Source organism: Platalea leucorodia, assembly GCF_965183815.1.
Source record: "Platalea leucorodia genome assembly, chromosome: 5".
Classification (NCBI taxonomy): Eukaryota; Metazoa; Chordata; class Aves; order Pelecaniformes; family Threskiornithidae; genus Platalea; species Platalea leucorodia.
This window is the reverse complement of record NC_138827.1, coordinates 3,076,638-3,096,594: the sequence shown is the minus strand read 5'-3', so window position 1 is coordinate 3,096,594 and position 19,957 is coordinate 3,076,638. Positions and strand designations below refer to the sequence as shown.

The following is a 19,957-nucleotide window of genomic DNA, read 5'->3' as shown; positions in this document are numbered from 1 at the left end:
AAAGGAAAACCCCCCCAGGCTCCCCTTGTTAAGAGCAGCACCTTCCTTCACACACACTACAGACAGGCCCAGGCTGCAAAGGAACTGGGGAGCCAAATTCCCAGCGGTGGAGTTGGGGATCCCCGGGAGACACGAAGGAGCTGAGGTGGCACATGCGATATCTCTTAAATTGATCTCGGGAGCAGGAGAGCGGCACGGGAAGAGGGCTGGGGTGCAGGGAGACAGGACACGGCAGAGAGCCAAGCCTGCCGGCACGGGAGGATTTTGTGACAGTGAGCGGGCGGTGGGTGGAATTCGCTGGCCGTAAACACAAACTAAAACACGCCCGGCAGGAATAAGCAAACAAACCCGCAGGGAAACGTGCTTCCGGCTAGTTATTACCCTTGCAGTTGTGGCCACCGCAAGCACAGTGGCTCTGTGCTGGTGGGGCCGTACGAGGCATGGGCTGCAGGGGGAACGGGTGCTGGGGGTGAGGACAGAGCAGGGCCAGACCTTGCTCTGCTGCTTCCCACGGTGCGACAAGGCTGGGAAGGACAGGGAAAAGCCAGGGAACCAGCAACGGCCACGTCCTACCGGCAAACCACAAGAGCTGGGTACCCTGCTCCTGGCACGGGGGAGACCTGGGCTCTGCCTTGGCAATAACCATGCCTGGGCGCTGCCTGCTGCGTCCCCCAGGATCCTGCTGGCACCTGGAGCGACGGTGCCTCTTGCTCAACCAGCCTCTCCATGCAAGAGTTTCTCGTGACAGAAATTGCACGGAGAGGGAGGAACGGAGTCTGCTGAGCGGCAAAGCAGTGCCTGACCCGTGTGCGCTGCCCCGGAGTGTGCCCTGCCTGCTCCCTGCCTGCTCCCTGCCTGCATGGAGAGCTCGGAGACGCTCCTCGGTGCTGGGAACAAGCACCCAGGCAGTGCCCTGGCAGCAGCGGGCTGATACAAACAGCTCACGGTGCCACCAGGACCCCACACCAAGCAGGGTGAACCCGTAACCCCCCACGGCCTCACCCTGAACGCCAGCAGCCGACTTGGGGCTCAGTGGAGGAGCAGACCCGGCACAGCAAGGCTCAGCGGCTCCGTCTCCCCGTGCCATGGTGGGAACTGGTTGCCAACCGGTGGCCAGCTGGCCACAAGCATGGGGGCAAAGCAGAGCTGTGCTCGCCACAGGGCAAGGAGGGGAATTCACACAGGGACAGAAGAGAGTCCCTCTCCCTTCCCTCCCGCGTCCTGAGCACCAAGCGCATCCTGCCCTTCCCCAGCCCAAGGAGGTGCCCAGGCTCCATCCCCTCTTGGCAGACAACTGCCCCAAAGCTGTCCTCTGAGCTTTTTTGGGGACAGAACCAGCCACCTTCCTTCTGCAGCCACCCTCGCTGCTCACTGGGAGCCCGGCGCCGTACGGGTTAAGCGGGGAAGCCAAGGGGAGAGCCAGCGTCCCGGCAAGCAGCGGGGCGCTGGCACTGCCGAGCACCAGGGCCGCCTGGGGAAGCGGCCGCGGCGGGAGGTTTTTGTTCGTGCAAAACCTCCACCAGCGGGAAGGTCCCTCCCGGGCCGCGCAGCTCTCCCGAGCTCGGAGGAAGCGGTCCGGCCCCTGGGGGTGGTTATTGTCATCTGGGAGGGCAGGGGCCTTTGCTGGAGAATATCTCCCCCAGGGCCCTGCTCGGTGAGACGTATGTGACAGACAACTACAATAGCAGCGGCGTGCCAGGGACGGGCTCAGCCCTTCCGCTCCAAACCCCAAGGCCCGGAGCGAGCGGAGCTGAAGGGCAGCACCTCCAGCTGACGGCGGTGCCTTTACCCCGGGCCCGGGGGACGCGGGCGCTGGCACACACAAAGGCAGGATATTGCACCACTCGCCTCCGGCAGCGGGGCAGGGAGCCGGGCTGCCCTGCCAGCCCGCGTGGGGGGACCCAGCAGCACCACAGCCACGTCCCGTGGGCCAGAGGAGCAGCAGCCCCCCAGCCTGCAGCACCATGGTGGCTGTGAGAAGCGACGATAGCCCCGCAAACCCTGGTGGTGCCACCAGGCGTGGGTTTTGCACCTTCACCCTTCACCTCCGGGCTCCTGAGCCCGTATTTCTCCCCAGTGTGGTGCTGCCAGCCCTGGGCCCTGTACCATGCTGAGGATGGAAAGGGAGGATGGCCACAAAGGCAGGAGGCCCCCCCCGACATCCCTCAAAGGAGGTACGAGGGAGCCTGAAACCCCAGGTGCCATCATTGTGCGGAGTGAGAGCAGCCAAGCTGGGGAGGACCAGGGTGAAAACGGGCCAGGGCTCCTGCCCCCAGGGCCCTGCAGAGCCCCAGGGGCGTGAGGAGGCCTTGGCTCCTGCGCTGCCTTCCAGCTCGGCCACCTTTCCTGCTGGGCAAAATCCATCCAGAAAAAGGTGAGCCTGGAGCCGTTCTCCAGCACGACCTGGAGAGGAGCAGCAGGATAGAGGAGGGATCCTTCAGCTGTGAGCCCACCTCCTCTGCCGGCTCTCAGGGGTCCCTACTGCTCGTTTGTACACTCACCACCACCACAAGTCGTGTCACTATGTCCCAGACCCAGCTGGCACCCACTATATTGCTCCTTCCTGCAAAATGTGGATGAACAAGGAGTTCTGAAGCTGGACACGTTTCACACACGTCTCTCCAGCTACCGTGACCTGCCCTTCAGGAGTCTCCTTGGACGTCTCTGCCGGGGAGGCAGCTACGAGCACGCCCGTGTAAACAAGGAAGCATGTTTGCCTGCAAACCTTCCACTCACCGGAGCAGCTCATCCAAAGTCCAGCTGCTCAGGGGTTTATCACCCAGTGAAGCAAGTTGCTTTGTCTCAGTTGTCCCCTCCCCAGTGCTGTCACTCACTTTGTTTGTTGGGTACTTGGGAAAACAACAAGGTTCAAGAGCCCTGGAGACTACACGCAGAGTTATTCCTCACCAGAAGGAGCGGCGAGCCCATGAACTTTGCCTCCCTAAACACTGCCCTGCTCCAAAGGGCTTGCAACCCTCCCCGAAAGCCCTGCTGGGCCGGGACCAACCCTTCCCCCTTCAAAAATCAGACTGCAAAGTTGCTAAAAATGTCTGCTTCTCTCCGTTAAAATAATCCTTCAGGAGATTCGTTTTCCCAGCTGTATTTACACCTTGCTGGCTACAGATCTCCTCTTGCCAATTCTCTCTTGGTGTTGTCTCGACCTTGTAAATAAGAATGGTCACCTCTTCACCTGTTCCACTGCCAGCATCGTAGAGCTGCGCTCTCACTCCAGTTTGGGCAGTGGCATGTACACAAGGAGGAGGAATCCCCTCGGCCCCAGCATCCTCCGAGGCCTGGAGTACTTTGCATGGGTACTAAAGGAGACGTGGAAGCCGGTTACCAGGTGGGCAGATTTGGACAATACTGGGGCAATTCGTGTCTGAGCAGCGGAGGCTGCAAACCCCTCAGGTCAAATGTGTGACCTGCCTGAGCCTCAGCCATTAATCCTCACGGCTCAGAAACATCTGCAGCCATATGTGAAACACCGGCCAGGGTCAGAGGCGCTAGCGAACAAATTGCTCGCGGCGAGGCTAAACCCCAACACAAATGGCAGGAAAGAGCCCAGAATCGCTCAGGAAAGGTGGAGGAGGCCGGAGGCCTTCCCAAGCCCTGCAGAGCCAGCAGTTCCCTTCGTCTCGCCCCGCTTTTCCCTTGCTTTATTACCTCCCAGCCACTCAACCGCGTGTCCGTGCCTGCTTATCGTTTCCTGGTACTTAGCAACACCATTGTGTCCCCCCCGGGCGCCGCGGCCCGGCAGCGCCTGCCTGGCTGCGTGCTTTCATCTGCTATGGCAATGCCTCGCTCTCAAAGGATCCTTTCATGCCTCTGGGAGCCCCCCGGCACTTTCCAGAACTTTCTCCCCGCTGCCGGCTCTCCCTCTCGGCAGCCATGTCGGCACGGTGCAGGGATGTCTGGCTCAGGGAGCAATGGGAGCAGGCCGGCGCGGGGGACTGGGCCATCCTTTATTAGCACTACCGGGGGAGCCCTGGGCCAGGCCCGGGGCCAAGGGGCCGCCGTTCCCCGCCTCACCTCAGGCGTTGTGAGGCACCGGCACTCCAGCCTGAGGCAGCTGCGAGCCAAGAGGCCCCCGACAGGCCCCCGCAGGCCCGGGGGGCACCGCAGGGGCCCGCAGAGGACCCCTCCAGCCGCCGCCCGGTTAAACATTACCCGCGGGCCGGGCTCCAGCGCCCGCCGGGGCCGAAGGGCAGCGCCGGCCCCGCCGCGGCCGTTGCCGTTACCGCGCCCCCGCCCCGCACGTCAACAGGAAACCGCACGCGGCCGACTGTAAACACCGCCCGCGCCCCCCCCCCGCCCGCCCACGTGACCCGCCCCGCCCCAGCCCCGTCCCGCCCCCGCCGCCCTCTGATTGGGGGCAGCGGCTTTGTTGACCATATACGGTCAGGTACTACCAAGCCGCGGGCGACGATTGGTCGGCTTGGCTCGTCACTCAACTTGCGCCGGCGCCCGGCGGCCGCTCCGCAAACAAAGCGGGGGTTGCTGGGAGTTGTAGTCCGGGCGGAATGAAGGCGTCGCGGCGGCGGGGAGGGCGGGAACTACATCTCCCAGAGGCTCCCCCCCGCGCCCCGCCCCTCCCCGCCCCGCCCCTGGCGGCCGTCGGCGGGGCTCGCCGGGCGCCGTGAGTCAGTGCCCAGTAAACATTGGCGTGAGCCGCGCCGGCTCCGCCATGGTGGCGGCGCCGTGAGGGCGGGGGGCGGCGCGGCGCGGCGGGCTGGGCGCGGCGGCGGTGGCGGCGGCGGCGGTGGTGGGGGGCCGGGGCCATGGACGAGCTCAAGCACCAGGTGATGATCAACCAGTTCGTGCTGGCGGCCGGCTGCGCCGCCGACCAGGCCAAGCAGCTGCTGCAGGCGGCCCACTGGCAGTTCGAGGTGAGGCCGCCGCCCCGGTACCGGGCGGGGGGGGAAGGGGGGAGAGAGCTCGGGGCGGGTCCACGCGTGGGGAAGGGAGGGAGGCGGGTGGGTTTGGGCAGCGCGGTGAGCGTGGGGCCCGCTGCCCCCCCCCCCCCCCTTCCCCCCCGCCCGCCATGGCGTCGGCGTGGGGAGCGGGGCGGCCGGTGCGCGGCGTGGGCAGGGCCCCGGTGCGTTGGCGTGGGGCCCCACGCGGGATGCGGAGGGCGGGGAAACGGGGGAGCCACGGGGCGCGGGTGGGTGCAGAGCGAGGGCCCCGGCCCTCCTCCCGCCCCGCGGCCGGCTCCGGGCAGCGCTGCTCCCCCCCCGGCCCGGCCCCACCATCCCGGGTGGCCGTGGGGTGGGAAACCCCAGCCGAGCCTTTCCCACCACCCCGCCTCGGAGAGTTGGGAGTCCTCAGGCAGCCGTGGGAGAGGGGACTTTGTAGGTCAAAGCTTTTCTGGCTCCAGACGCCTTTTCCTCTCGCTGGCAGGCGGGATCCTCCGTGACATCGGCAGGGTTAACCCCACGCGTGGGGCTGGATGGCGGGTGGGGAGCCCCGTGTCCCCCCCGGCAGCCTTTCTGGGTGCTCTGCTCCTCCAGAGATCCCTGGAGCTAAAGCGCAGGGAGCAAAGCGGGGAGTGCGGCAGCTGTAGCAAGCAAAGCTCTTTCTAAATAGGATTTTTTTTTTTTTTTTCCTCTTCCTTCTGCAGCCCCAGCAGCTCTCTAGTCTGGAGCTGATGGATTTGACGCTAATGGCACCTTTGTAATTGAAGTGTCTGTTTTGTGATGCAGGAGGAGGTCTGAGTCAGTCTGGAGAGCAGGAGGTTCAGTTTGTATTCATCCCTGTGGCTAGGGCACGTCTCCTTCAGCACGCAGCGCAGCCCGGATGGGTGCGAGCGCCGCTGGCGGGCCTCCTAGACGTGATTCGGGGCTTGTTCTGTAACGTGACGGCTGTCGGATGGATCGGGCACGGAGGCAGTTCGTCGCTGGGCAGTCGCAGCATTTCCAGATGCTAAATCAGAGGCCAGGAGGTGTTCAAAGCCAAGCCGTGCGTGGCCAAGGAGCGAGTGGGTGTGTGGGGATGGGTGGGAAGCCGAGCCGGCGTTCCCCTCCGCCGTGCCCGTTTAATACCACGGTCCGCTGACGGGAGTGCCGTTGGCGGTGGATGCGTTGCATGTGTAACGTGCTCTGGGTTTTGTTTACTAATACAGTTTGACAGTGGCCCTCTGGGACGGGCGGGATCCGCTTCCACCACCTCCGCGCGTGTCGCAAAAGAGCTGGGAACGGATGACAAAAAGTTTAACTTTTCTTTCAAAAGGCGTTTTGCAGAACTTTGCCACCGTTTGGTGAGTTGCACAAGTACAAACAGCCGTCTCCTGCCGGCTTGGCACTCACATGACTCAGAGGAAGCTCGGCTGTAAACAAACGTGCTGCGATGAGCAGTTACCATGTTCCCACTCACTTTTGGTGCAACGGTCAGATAATTCTCCTTGCAAAATGGCCGCTGGGCATGCCTTCTTTGGGGAGCCACGCCGGGGAGGTGTCTTCTCCTGACTCCAGCGTGCTCTCACCTCTTGCCTGTGGTATTCTGAGGCTTTTGTTATTCTAGTGCGGTACCCGTTTGCTGGCTGGCCCGCATCTGCAGTGAGTACAAATTGGGGGAGTTCGGGCAAGTTTGGTGCTAATTTACACTGCCTTCGCTCATAGTCTCCTTGGATTCGAAGTGCTACTCCAGGGGCGCGGTGTGAGTTGGAGCAACCCTGAGGATGTTGCTCCTGCCTGTAAGACCACTGCGGGGAGAGGTGTTCCCAACAGCCGAGGTGAGCTAGATGGTCCGGAGACAAGACAGCAGGAGCTAGGTTCTCCCAGCTCTATGCCTCTGTCCTGGCTGGGGAAGTCCTGGCATCCATCTGCCCAGGATCTTTCCTACGTGGGCGTGCACCCCGCTTGCTATTTGTCACAGCCAGACGGGGAGCTGGAGGCCTGGGGTGTCGGGTCACCAGCAGGAGGGAGAGGGAGGCTGAGTGAAACAGGGACAGCTTTGGGCTGGAGGGATGCTGATGTTTTGGGACCGCTTTCCTGGGCTGGGGCTGCTTTGGGGCCGTTGTGGCTGGTGGGGGACAATGCGGTGGGGGCTGCAGAGAGGGTTTGCTGGGCACGGTGTCCTGCCGACCCTGGCAGACGTGGAGTTTGTCCAGGGGGAAGGAACGTGATCCAGGACAGCGAGCAGGGCAGGAGGTCAGGAAACCGTTGGGGATACAGCTGCCTTTGATGCAACGCAAGCTGATCAGAGCCTGTACCGTACTCAGGGGCTTGACAAGGAAGCAATTTATTTTGCATCCCCTCCGTCCCTGGGGAACGGGGCAGTTTGTGGGTAGCGTGTGGATCACCTCTCCCACTCGCTGTGACTCCACTCCTGTTTCATAGGGACCCGGGACAGGCTTTCTCGTGGCATGCCCGGTGCAGTTTGCAGCTCTCGCAGCAGCACCGTGAGCTCTGCCATGCTTCCAGGGACAGCCGTGGTGGGTGCCAGCAGGGATGGCCGTGCCAGCCCAGCCCTCTAGCAGCTGGAGCAGTGCCATGACTGATCGGAGGGGGAGGTTTACAGGCCGAAGAAGGCGATTTGGAGTATCTCTGGGTGAGGGCTGGCACTCAGCCTCCGGGGCCACAGGTGCTGGCGCTTTGGGAGAAGCCAGGGAGGGCAGCAGGTACCTCCAGCATGGCTGGAACCCAGCAGGCTACCAAGGAGACGTTTCAGAGTTTGCAGAGCCTCATGTCAGGCTGGGCTGAGCGGTGGGTCGGGCTCCTTCCCAGGTAGGAGAGTATTAATTGGCTTTGTTATGCCCTGATTGCCCCTGGGGCTGCTTGGGAAGGATAAGAAGATATCAGCTTTAAAAAAAACACCCATTCCTTCCTTTTTCCTGGTGCTAAGTGTCTCTGTTCAGTGTAGTGAGGTTGTGTGTGGGGAACAAGAGGAGGAGCAGGTGTCTGGCTCTGCCTGCTGTGTCCATGGTTGGGTTTCCACTTCCTCTTCTGATTTATTTATGTTTTATTGAGCCCCTTTCCTTTGTGGCTCAAGGGCAGGGTTCCCCCCAGGGCTGCTCTAGCACCGTGGGCTCCCTGCTGCTGGATCCCCTGTGCTGGCATCTGATCCCCTGCTCTGGCAGCGGCTGTGGCTCACACATGCAGCTGGGAGCGGGTGCAAGTGCAGCTTGGGCAACGATGGGCAGGGGATCAAACAGCACCCGGGGTCCTGTCTGAGCGGCTGCACAGGGCTGGGTGTCCTGGTACTCCAGACTGAGCTTGTTCTGCTCAGCACCCAAGTTTCCTTGCATTCATCTCCCCACCTGACCCCTGCAGCCATCTTCGCTGTGACTCGGTCACGACAGACACCTCTTGGCACCCTGGTAGGATCTCTGTGATCCATCTCCTGTGAAGCTCCTGTTTTTGCGCCCTGGGGGGGGGTGTGGTGGCCTGGTTGCCTGCCGAGCGTAGCCAGGCAGTGGGTGCGGGACTGCCCTGCTCCCGCCCAGGGCAACACGGGCGACGGGGCCTTTGGTCTGGGGTCAGGGCTGAGCTGTGGCTCAGGCTCCTTCTCAAGCAGAGGAGCCTTAATTGGCTTTGCTCTTGCACCGATTGCCCCGGCACTTGTGACGCTGGCTGGAGACCAGGCAGCATCAGCAGCTTTGGTTACATGTGCATCCCTGGCACCCGGTGCCACCAAGGGGATGGGTGTGTGGGCTTCTCGCCTGCCTGGGTTGGGGCTGCTGCAGGTCCTGGGTCCCTTGGGAGGTGGCAGCCGTTCCCTGCAGCTGGAAGGAGGTAGGTCTCATGGTGGGCAGAGGGGTTGCTTCTGCCATGCTTGGAAAGGGGCAGATGGAGGGGAGGAGACTCAGCGTTTCAGGCAGAGGGGCCCGTGATGGTGGAGTGCTTCCTCCACCCAGGTCACAGCTTTCATCCCAGCGCCGGCAAGGACCGGTGGGCATGGAGACAGCAGGGACCTTCTCTGCCCCTGTCTGCCAGTGGCACAGTCCCAGATACAAGGCCACTTGGAAAGCAGGAGCACAGAGCATATTTAATCGGCTTACGGTATCTGGCTGTGCCCACACCTCTGCCTGTGCTTCCCGTTTGCTGTTTTCCCCCCTTTCTTATCACGATCCTTTCTGTCTGAGCAATAGGGCCTGTGGGTGTTGACATGGGACCTCACCCAGGACGAAGGGTAGCACAGTGACGGGGGTGTCGCTGCCTCAGAAGTGTCCGTGTCCCCACTGGCTGTTGTCTTGATTCATAGATGTGTGCCGGCCTGTTCAGAGCTGGTCTCTGGGGCCACAGACCCTCACCCTGCTATATGGCCATCGCTGGAATCCAGTGGGTCCTGCCCATGGTCGCAGCCTGGCTGGGTGCAGCGTTCGGTGTTATTAAATTAAGACAGAGAAATGCAACTTTCATGGGGAAGAGCCTCACCAGCCCGCCTATTGCATGTTCCCCCGAGGTCCGGGAGCTGCCAGACTCTACAGCAGCAATTGCTTCCCCCACCCAGATCTGGATTATTGTTTGCAGATACCGCTCCTGGCTGCCACCTGGTCTTGCTGATAGTTTACCCCCCTTTAGCCAGGAAACCATAAACCCTGCTGCAAGCAGCCGGCTCCAGCTTGCCAGCGGTGCGAGTGCAGCCCCTTCACCTTTCCAGGGCCTGCCAGCCTGGGTGTTTTGGGGCAAAATAGTTTTCCATCAGACCAGTAAGCCGAGCTCTTGTTCATCCCATCCCTGGGTATGACACAGGAGCATGTGGCTGTGGACACTGGGATGAGGAGTGTGTGTGGTGGTAGGACTGTGGCTGCTGCAGTCACGCAGGGTTTGGTACAACCCGCCTCTGCTTTTTCCAGGTTTTTCTGCCTTCTTTTTTTTTGAGCAGCTTGGGTAACCCCCATCACTGGCTTGCAGGAAGGGAGCAAAGTCTCGGGTGGTGTGGCAGCACCTGGCCGCAGCCCCGTGCCTCGCGCCCCGGTCTGTAGACCTGCAGGCCAGCTGCCCCTGGGGAGGGGACTGAACGGGGCTTGATGGGGAGGGCTTTTCCTCCAACCAGAACTGAATCCAAACCAATTCTCTAACACTTCTATCAAGTCTGATTTACAGCTGAATCCAAACGTTTTCTAGCCCAACTCAGCTAAAGCCTGGCGCAGGTCAGGAGTCAGCTTCACCTTCACTGGTCCTGCATCAGCCCAGTCCCCCAAAGCTCCCACTGCCTCTGCTCCTCCCAGACCTGGGCTGGGTGTCTGCCCTCCTGGCCACCCCGTGTCCCCGGCGTTCCCTCCCTGCAACCCGCCCTTGTCCTCTCGCATGCCCGTGGCATGTGACATTTACCAGATTACTACTGGTCTGAACTGGAAGCTAACCAAAATGATGTCAGTCATAACCGTACCCCGCCTATGACAGGATTGAAAATGCTCTCGTATATGGAGTGGGCTACCTGTTGCAGCCCCAGCCCTGGGGATCTCCTGGTGTGGATATGGTGACCGTAACTTTGTCCTGTTAAAGACACGCATCTAACCGGTTCCTGCTGGGCTTCCCCTGCTGGGTTTGGTTTCCCTCCTCTCCCTGCACGCAGCGGTTGCGGAGCATCGCTGTGAGTTGTGAAATGCCTGCCGGGTTCCGCTCCAGCAGTGGCCGCTTCTCAGCAACGAGCACAGTGATCCCAAATACGCGCGATCCCTTCCTGCCTCGGTGCAAGCAGACGGCAGGCGCGGGTCCCTGCGTGGGGACGCGGGAGCAGCTGTGCGCAGCGCTTTCCCGTGTGGGCAAGGGGGCTGCGGGCACGGTCCAGCCCCCCAGGGCCTGTTTTGGATCATCTTTGAGGACTTTTAAAGCCCTGCCGTCGTGTGCAGGGATGAGGTGGGTTCCCAGTTTGCGTGCTGGTGGTAACATCATTAACATAATCTTTTTTTTTTTTTTTTTCCAGACTGCTCTAAGTGCTTTTTTCCAAGAAACAAACATCCCCTACAGCCACCACCATCAGATGGTAAGTGCTTTCCCACCTCTCCAGCTCTCGCCTGGGGCACAGCACCAGCTGGCGGGTGCTTTGGGCTCTTGCTGACGCCCAGCTTGCTGCTTCACAGCTCCAGGAGTGCAGGCAGGGAGGTCTGGCCAGGTGCTGCCAGAGCTGCCTGCCAAGGAAGGTTTTCCTGGAGAGCAGCCAGGGGTGGCATAGCCTGTCCAGTGGGACAGCGGGTCCGGGAGTGCCCTTGGAACCCAAAGGGGTTGGGGCTGCTTCTTGGAGAGGGATGGTCCGATGGAGGATGCTTTGGGCATGGCAAATATGGCAGAGAGAGCCTGGGGGCGCCTGGAGCAGCCCATAATCTGCCTGGGCAGATGTGTCTTGGGGATTTGCTGGCTGCCGTGGCCTCATTTGACTCTCTGGGACAATTGGGGATTTGGAGCGTGCAGTATAAGCGTGCAGAACAAGTGCCTGGCGGGGCCTGAGTGCGCCCGGTCTCCTGTGGGGTGGGAGCTGAGCCTGAGCCTTGCGCCTTTGAGCTGGCACCAGCGGGTCGTGGAGTAGAGGGGGTCCCCGACTTGGCCCAGCGCAGCGGGGTGCCTTCTGGGCCCTCTGACAGGAGCTCTCGCCCCACAGCGTCAGTCTTCAGAGCCTTAAATAACTGCTGCTTGCAGGCAGCATCGTCAGCAGAGCGTGGGTCTGGGAGCTCCATGTGCTGCAGCGGTGGGGGCAGAGGGGTCTTGTACTGGGCCCTGGTGGGAGGCAGAAGGTGGAGACCCTCCACGCCTGACCCTGTGTCTCCTTCCCGCAGATGTGCACTCCTGCCAACACGCCGGCCACGCCGCCTAACTTCCCCGACGCCCTCACCATGTTCTCCCGCCTCAAGGCCTCCGAGAGCTTCAACAGCAGCAGCCCCGTGGCCTCCATGGCGACTTCCCCGCCGCCCCCGGCCCCGCCGCTGCCCCAGCACGGGGCCTTCAACCCCGCCTGGCCCGCGGCTTCGCCCCCCGGCCAGCAGCAGAGCATGTGGACTCCGGCCCCCCCGGCGCAGCCCGCGGGCTGGCCAGCCGCCGTCTCCCAGCAGGCCACGGCAGAACAGAAGGCCAACGTGACCATGGAGGCAGAGAGATGAGGCCGCAGTGGAGAGCAAACATGGCGAGGACCCCTGCGTATAAATATATATATATTTTTTTTTTTTCCCCCTCCCCAAAGAGGAGAGGAACTCTGCTGCCAGGGCATCTGGCAGCCACTGAGACACACGAGCAAATAGCTGCCTTGCATGGGTTTGGTTTGAAGTAGTTTTTACTTGTCCTTGAGCTGAACGGAGCTCCCCAGAGACAGTGGGAGGCTGCGTGGGACGCGGGACCGGTGCTGGCCTCTGCCTGGGACCCCGCTGCTGCCGGGCTCTCGGGGAGGCAGCACCCCCTCCTCTCTTGGGACACTGGAGTTTGCATGCGAGTGACATTTACGGAGGAGGTCCCTTCTTCACGGTCCCCTGGGCCACCCCACCAGGCAGAGTGGGTTGTGCCTGAGTGTTTTCCTCCCCTCCCTTGGCCCCACTCAACTGGGTGGGAGGCAGACACCCCACACAGCTTGTTTTTTGTAAGGCGGGGAGAGAGCAAGGACTGTTCCTGCTCGGCCGCAGCCTCCACCCCGCATGCGCCGTGCTCGCTGGTGAGCAGGGCTGGGGGACGCTGGCTCCCGGGGAGGTGCCTGGCCCCTTGTCCAGCCCTGGGCTGGACGATGGGGAGCAGGGGGGTGCCAGCACACCCTCCCCTTGCCCTCCTGGGATATGGGGTTTGCCCCGGGGCTGTTTGCATGACACAGTGTAACCCTAGAGACTGGGATCGTTTTTAACCCCTCTGTTCTTTTCTCCCGGCGGCTGGAAGTCTCTCCGGACGCGCCGCAGCCGCTTGCAATACATGCTCTTCTGCTTTGAACCCAGTGTCTTTGCTTCGTTTGCAGCAGCGGCGGGACGCGGGGAAGGCTGGCCTGGGCCTGAGGTGTTGCAGGATCCCCTCTCCGAGTGGCTCTCAGCATATTGTGCCTCCAAGCTGGGGCCGGCCGCCTCTCCGCCGTGTGCGTGCTGCTCCAAACGCCCCGTCCCAGCCGTGCGGTGGCTGCCAGCTGGCTTTGGCCAGGTGCATGCCAGGGCTTGGCCTCAGCAGAAGCCAGCTCAGCCCTGCCTGTTGCCCCACTACATCAGCTGTGGGTGCGACACCCCACCAGGAGCAGGAGCAGGCTGATGGCAGGGCTGCAGGGAGTCCTCGGGTTCTTGTGTGACACCCACAGGTCCTGGGTGCCTTGCTGTGACCTGGCTCCTATCCCCATTCACCGGATAAGAGGGGCCAGGTCCCTTGGAGGTTGCCATCGCTGCTGAGCCCTCTCCCCATGAGGCCATGCCCCTGCATCCCTGCACTCACCAGTCAATAATTAATTTCAATCTCTTATTTGTGTTGCTAAAATAAACATTGTGGGAGCGATGGTTTCACCCATGCTGCCTCTTGTACAGCCTCGGTAGAGGCTGGGAGCAAGGGCTGGAGCTGGTGACAGGGTTGTGCAGGGTTGTGCTGGATCTGCGTGGCTCAGTCCTGCCCCACTGGGGTGGACTGGGCTGAGCTGGTGGCATCTGGAGCAAGCTGGGGCTGTGGGCCTCGTGTCCTGACTGCGGTGGCCTGAGCACATCAAGGCCAGCGTGGGGATGGTCTGTGAGGCAGGGGCTGCGTGGCATGGAGCCCACCCAGGGGAGACACGGAGAAGGGATCTGGCCTCAGAAGGAGGCACCTGCCCGTGGAACAGGTTGAAGCTGTGTGGAGACCTGGGTGGCGGGGAGAGGAGCCTGCTTGTGACTGTCCCAGAGCCACCAGGAGCCACAGGACTAGAAAATCCAGGGCCACACCGCAGAGCTGAACGTCTGGCTGGTCACTGAGAGAGCTCCCAGGGACGTGGCACAGCCCAAAAGTGTCAGGCTCCGGTTCCTACGTCCCCAAGGACACCCCATGTGCCCCCTCAAGCCCAGGAACCACACAGGAGAGGCAACAGAGGAGGGAGCAGCTTTATGGCCTGCGGTGTTACCCCACTGCAATGAGCGGCTGCCGGGGCAGTGTGGCCCCCACCCCACCGGTCCCCTGAGGCCAGGCAGCACAGCCCTGGTGTGCCTGCCCCCTCCCCAGGCCATTTCACAGCCCTCTGGCCAGCTCAGACGCCTGCTGTCCTGTTGCCACCTGTGGCAGCGTGCCACTGCCCCCCCGAGGAGCCCATCTTTGTCCGCATGGCAGCACCTGCAATGCAAAAGGACAAACAGCCTTGCATGGAGCCCCCAGGAGCGCTCAGCAGCAGGTTGAGCCTGCATGGTTGGGCTGGTGGCCCCGGGGGGGACAACCAGGGCAGGCACTCACATGAGTACGGGGACACGTAGTGTCTGCCGTACTTGGTGGCGCGGCGCATCTCCGTGGTGTGCCGGGAGCAGGGCTGGGGGGTCTTCGTTGCTTTGGGATGAGCAGGACATGCCGGTTCAGGTGGCTGCGCAGCCTGGCCGGAGCTAACGCGGTGCCCTGGGGCTGCTCCCCTGCCTGGGAAGTCCTTGCCCACAGTGGTGGTCTTGTCGGCAGCCAGCGAGCTCAGCCTGCCCTTGTAGACAACCCCGTTGATGCCCAAAATATCCACTTCTCTCTAGAGGGAAGAGCAGCCGGTGCCATTGGAGGTCCGGGTGGGCTCGGTGGGTTTCCAGAGCACAGGGACACACAGGGATGGGGGCTCACATTCTCGCAGGCGAAGTCTGCAGGGTCTCCGCAGGGACAGACAGTGACGAGAGAACTGGAGGTGGACAGTGGCCTGGCAGGACTGGCGGGGCCCCCCCGGCTGGCCCTGCCGCTCCCTTCGCTCTCCCTGGGCAGGGAGCACCGACGTTACCCCTCCTGCCCAGGGAGAGGGGACCCCAAAGGGAGAGAGAGGGACGTGGTGGCACCTGGCAAGCCTCACCGTGCCGGGCAGTTGGAGCTGCCGGCGCTGGCTGGCTGGGGCCGGAGGAGCTGGCTGGCCTTTCGCGTGGTCACCAAGTGCCTGCGGATGAGGATGTGAAGGCAAAGTCAGGCAGCGGTCTCCAGTGGAAATGCAGCATGGGGGTCTGTCCTGGGGGGGCTGCACACTACTCACGGCGCCGGGGCCGTGGCCAGGGGTCTGTTGCAGGAGATGCACTTCACTGGATCAAAGAGCTGCCTGCAGCACAGGGGTGGCTGCTCAGCGCATTGCTGGCACCCCAGGGACTGCACGAGGTCCCACAGGTGGCCAGTGCCCCATGGGCAGGGTGAGACAAATGGTCTGGATGGGATGGACAGGGCAGGATGGGACAGCATGGGAGGGGATGGGGCAGTACAGGAGGGGATAAGGTGGGATGGGATGGGATGGGATGGGATGGGATGCGACGGGACCCAGCAGCCCCCACCTCTTGAAGCCAGCAGCATGGTTGGCACCGCAGCAGCGTCCCTGGCAGAGGCACTGCTGGGTGAGCCTCCACACCTGCTCCAGCTGTGCCTGCAGGGGAGCCAGCGCCGCACAGTCCAGCTGCAGGGAGGACGAGGGTGCTCATTGGGACACCATCCCATTTCAAGGGATGCTGTTGCCCCTGAGGGACATTGGGGACACCTTGGGACACATGGCCAGCCATGGCGCAAGAACCGTCATCTCTTGGTGTTGGCAGATTCAGGGCTCACCCTCCCCACCCAGGGATGTGCTCCCTGGCCTGGTGCATCCCTCCATCCCACCACCCTCCCCAGGTGACACTGCTACCTTGGAGTCCATCTTGCTGACAAGCTTCTCCAGGGCTTTCTGCCTGTCTTGGTCATGCAGGAACATCCTCTGCAACAGGTCCTGCATCATCTCGCTCAGCTGGACCATGGCATGTTGCAGCTCCTCCTGGCTTGCTTTGGTCTCCACCGCAGCCTTGTCTGCTTTCTGAGGGTGTCATGGTGTCAGCCATCCCCTGAGGACCCCCAGCCCTGCCACCATCCCCGCATGCCTTTGCTTGCTCACAACACCCAAGCCCTGCTCCAGCAGCACCTTGCTCCTGGCTGGGTGCTCCAGCATCCCACGCAGGCTCCACGCCTGCCACGTGCTCCCAGCCACCCGCCCTCTCCTATGCCTCTCTTGGAGCCGCTCACCGTTGTTCATCCCCAGCTCCGCCAGCGTGGCATGGCCACAAAATCCTGGCACGCTGAGCCGCTTCGGAGTGGGGATGCGCCAAGTCTGGGCAAGCCTGTACCCAGCCCAGTTCAGACGCCAACCACGGCACAAGCGGCTCCCGAGCTGAGCCCAGGTGTGTGCTCACCTGGGTGTCCTTGGTGTCACCCCACAGCCGCTCCGCAGCTTCCTGCAGCCTCGTGCACTGCTCCTGCAGCTGCCCCACCTGGCCCAGCACCTCCCTGCCGAAATCCAGCTCCTGGGGAGGACAAATGTGGCCCTGGGTGAGAAACAGGGTGGCTGCAGGACCCGGGCGAGGCAGGGAGGTAGGCTTATGGGTGGCCCCAGTGAGTGGCTAGCAAGGACATCCTGAGAGAAGCCCCAGTGTGTCCCTGGCAAGTGGGGTGCGGGGCTGCAGCCCCCAGACCCTCAGACAGCCCCCTCCGAGGCCTGGGCAGCTGAGCACCTTCTCTCCTCCGTCCTGCAGGTGCCTCGTCTCGCCCGGCACCGTCTCCAGTCGGGCAGTCATGTCCTCCAAGGTCCCGGAGTCGGCTGAAAACAGACACCAAAGCTTTGCTCCTTGCAGTGCTGGCTCCTGCAGGCTGCCAGCACCGTGCTGTCCCAAATCCAGGTGGCTTTATGGCTGCAGAGACCCCCGTGTCCCTGCTGCCAGTCCCTGGGCATGGCCAGCACCAAGGCACCCAGGGGTGCCACAGAGGGCAGTGACAACGTCCCCACCAGCCACACCAGTGTGGCTGGGAGCGAGGCAGAGGGATGAGGGGGCTGCAGCAGCTTGGGGACCCAGACAGGATGGCTGAGTGTGGCCTCATCATCCACCAGTCCTGGCAAAGGTCTGCTGGCACAACGTGGCACAGTGGCCCGGCATGGTGGGGATGTCGGTGCTCACCGTGCTGCTGGAGCCGGCTCTCATGGCAGCTGACATGGGTCCCCACGGCTTCATGCTGCTCCAGCAGCCAGCTCAGCCTGCACGGGGCCTTGTGGGCTGGCTCCTGGGAAGGCTCGGCACTGAGCTCCTGGCCAGAGAGCTTCTGAAATGAAACAGCCCCCAAGATTTTGGGGAGAGAGAAGACCCCCATGGTTCCATCCTGGAGCCAAGGGGCATTGCCAGCCCCCAGCAAGAGAGCCTGGCACCCGGGAGCCTGCACGCACCTCGCTCGTGGGCACCCCGCAGAGAGACCTGCAGCACAGCGTGGCGGCATGCCAGGGGAAGCAGCTCAGCTCCTGATGCACCTCTGCCTGTGACCGGGAGAGAAATCAGCCCTTCCACCCTGCTCCAGGAGCAGAGAGCCTGGGCAGCCCCCAAGATGGGGAGGGCAATGCCAAACCTTGCCACCACCCCCAGCACCATCCCCAACCCTGCAGGTCCCCTGGGGCCTCAAAAGCTAGAGGGTATAATCCACCCCTGTGTCTGCGCTGCCATGTCCCAGGGTGATGATGCTCTCCTGGCATTGCAGGAGGGACAAGAGCAATGGAGGTGGCTGGTGGAAGCCACCAGGACACTGGGGTGCCCAGGGATGGATGTCCTTTCTCCTGCAGCTAGGAAGGTGACATGGACCCTGCCAGAAGAGCCTTGTGGGGCCAGATGCTTGCCCAGGCAGGACACCGCTGCCAGGGCAGCCCTTGGGAGGCTTGAGTGCATTTTCCATAAGGATTTGCCAAAGCCTGACCCTGGACAGCTTGGGGACAGTCCCAGGGGCTGGGTGCTGAGTGCGTCTGTGCACGGTGCCACAGAGGCCCGCTCCCAGCCCCTCTGCCAGGGCTCCCCCCACTCACCATTTGGTCCAGGATGCTCTGCAGGAGGTGGCCATGCTCGTCCTGCCGCACCGACTGCTCTCGCAGCTCCTCCAGACCAGCCTGTTAAACAGAGGCATCAGGGGGTTCAGCATCACAGGGGTGGGGATCAGCATCAGCAGGGACAGGCAGGGATGGGCAGCACCCAGCCTGGGCCAGGGCTGGGCTCCGTGGCTTCAGGCAGTGTCTACCCAAAACCCCTGGGCTCCAGGGCAGATCCCACATCTCCCCGCTTAGCCTTGGGGTGGGAAGGAGCCTGAGCTCAGGACCTCATCCCTGTCACCCTGTGCCATCCATGCAGGTCCCTGGGGAGCCCAACCGCTCTCCCAAGAGCTCTCCAGCAACCAGCCCAGCTTCATGCACGCACCTTCTGGAAATTGTCCTTCAGGAGCTGCAGCTCCTCCTGGAAGCCCTCGACAGTGGTTTTCAGGGAGCAGATGGTGGTAAGCATCTCCTGCATCATGTCCATGACCTGAAGAACATGGTTTTGGCCCGTGGTGCTGGGTCCCCATGGGCTCTGGGGGACGTGGGGAGAAGGGAGGCTAAGTGGTACGCAGTGAAGACCCGGGTTTGGGGGTGTCTCTGGGACTCAGTGGAGCTGCCACAGCATCAGCCACATCTGGCTGGCCCATGGCCATGCCCAGGGAGCTCTCCCAAACTGAAATGGAAGATGCTTGAAGGGGACAAGCGTCCCAGCTCCAGCTTCCTCGCCCCGGCAAAGTGCTGTCGCCTTTTCCCTTTGCTCCGTGGTTGTGCTTAAAGCCAAGGTCACGACATGTGAGATGGGACTGGCTCGGGGCTGCCCGGTCTCACAAGGGATGAAGAGGTGTTGGGTTTGCTGTGGGCCAGCCCCATGCTGCCTGCAGAGAGGACAGCTGGGCGCAAGGCCACCACAACTCATCCTTGCACTGCAATGTGTGGCTCGAGCAAGGAAGACAGCTCTGATGTTATGTGTTGGCGTTTCCCACTCAGAGTCTAAACATCAACAGCCAAATAATTTGAACTTGTGCCGTGGCAATGGCTTCCACGGGATCCTGCCTTGGTGTGGGGACAGCCTGTCTGCGAGGCAGCACTGCTGTCACCTGTGGCTCAGCCGCTCGCTGTGCTGTGGGGAAGGGAGAAGAGGAGCCCAGCGGGGATGCTGCTGTCCCTGCTGGGAGAGCAGGAGCTGTGTGCTCCAGCCCACAGCCACCGCAGCCCCAGGCACAGCCGGGGGACCCTTGCCAGGGCAGGATGGGACCCAACAGACCTAAATCTCAGAGGAAGTACTCATGGAGCCTCAGGGGCAGGTGAGAAGTGACCAAAACCACCTTTGGCCAGTGGCTGTGTTAAATGCTGCTCTTTAATTAGTCCCAAGTGGAACCGGGGCCACCAGAGCCAGAAAAGTGTCTCCGTGCTTCACCAGGCTCCCTGGTCCCGGGGCAGCAGATGTCACGGCAAGGGCAAGACATGACCCAGGCACGTCACCGTGTAGGGCAGGACACTACCTAGGGCTGGACGCTGTGTGTGGCAGGATGCTGTGTCTGGTGGGACATTGCGTAGGGTACAAGACAAGATGGGGCAGCTCACTGCATGGGCAGGACCCTGCATAGGACACGGTGCGGGGCGGGATGTCATTCGGAGCAGTACATTGTGTAGTGCGTAAGCCTGGACACCGTGTAGGGCAGGATGCTTGTGTAGGACAGGACGCTTGTGTAGGACAGGACGCTCTGTAGGGCTGGGTGCCACACAGGACGCCACATTGAGCAGGACGCTGTGCAGGGCAGGACGTGGCGCAGGGCAGGACCCCGTGGAGGGCAGGACGCCGTGCAGGGCAGGATCCGGCACGGGGCTCACCCCGCCGTGACACTCTGTAGGGTAGGACCGGCGAGCCTGCGGCCCAGCAGCAGTGATGCAGCAGCGGGACCGCCACCCTGCCGAGGATGGGCACCATCCAGAGGATGCCTTCTCACCTTCGTCATCCCCTCCTCGGTCACTTCCATCCTCTTCTTCAGCTGCACCATTTGCCTCCCTGGGGCTGGCAGCTCTGCGGTGCCGGGGGGCTCGCTGGGGCAGCTCGGCTGCC

At 62.5% G+C, this 19,957-nt stretch overlaps 1 protein-coding gene across 1 annotated transcript; it reads left to right on the top strand.

The window, feature by feature from the left end:
- The first annotated feature begins 4,661 nt into the window (after nucleotides 1-4,661).
- Nucleotides 4,662-13,393, top strand: UBALD1 (UBA like domain containing 1). Its single transcript, XM_082312807.1, has 3 exons — nucleotides 4,662-4,886; nucleotides 10,867-10,926; nucleotides 11,714-13,393. Exons 1-3 carry the CDS (start codon nucleotides 4,779-4,781, stop codon nucleotides 12,032-12,034), a joined length of 489 nt encoding a protein of 162 aa, XP_082168933.1. The 5' UTR covers nucleotides 4,662-4,778; the 3' UTR covers nucleotides 12,035-13,393.
- Nucleotides 13,394-19,957: the final 6,564 nt, after the last annotated feature.

Excerpts from the sequence above, each read along its gene's own strand:
- UBALD1 (XM_082312807.1), top strand. The coding sequence starts at position 4,779 with ATGGACGAGCTCAAGCACCAGGTGATGATCAACCAGTTCGTGCTGGCG. Across the intron at positions 4,887-10,866 it reads CGGCCCACTGGCAGTTCGAG|ACTGCTCTAAGTGCTTTTTT; the intron begins GTGAGGCCGCCG and ends TTTTTTTTCCAG. Across the intron at positions 10,927-11,713 it reads ACAGCCACCACCATCAGATG|ATGTGCACTCCTGCCAACAC; the intron begins GTAAGTGCTTTC and ends TCCTTCCCGCAG.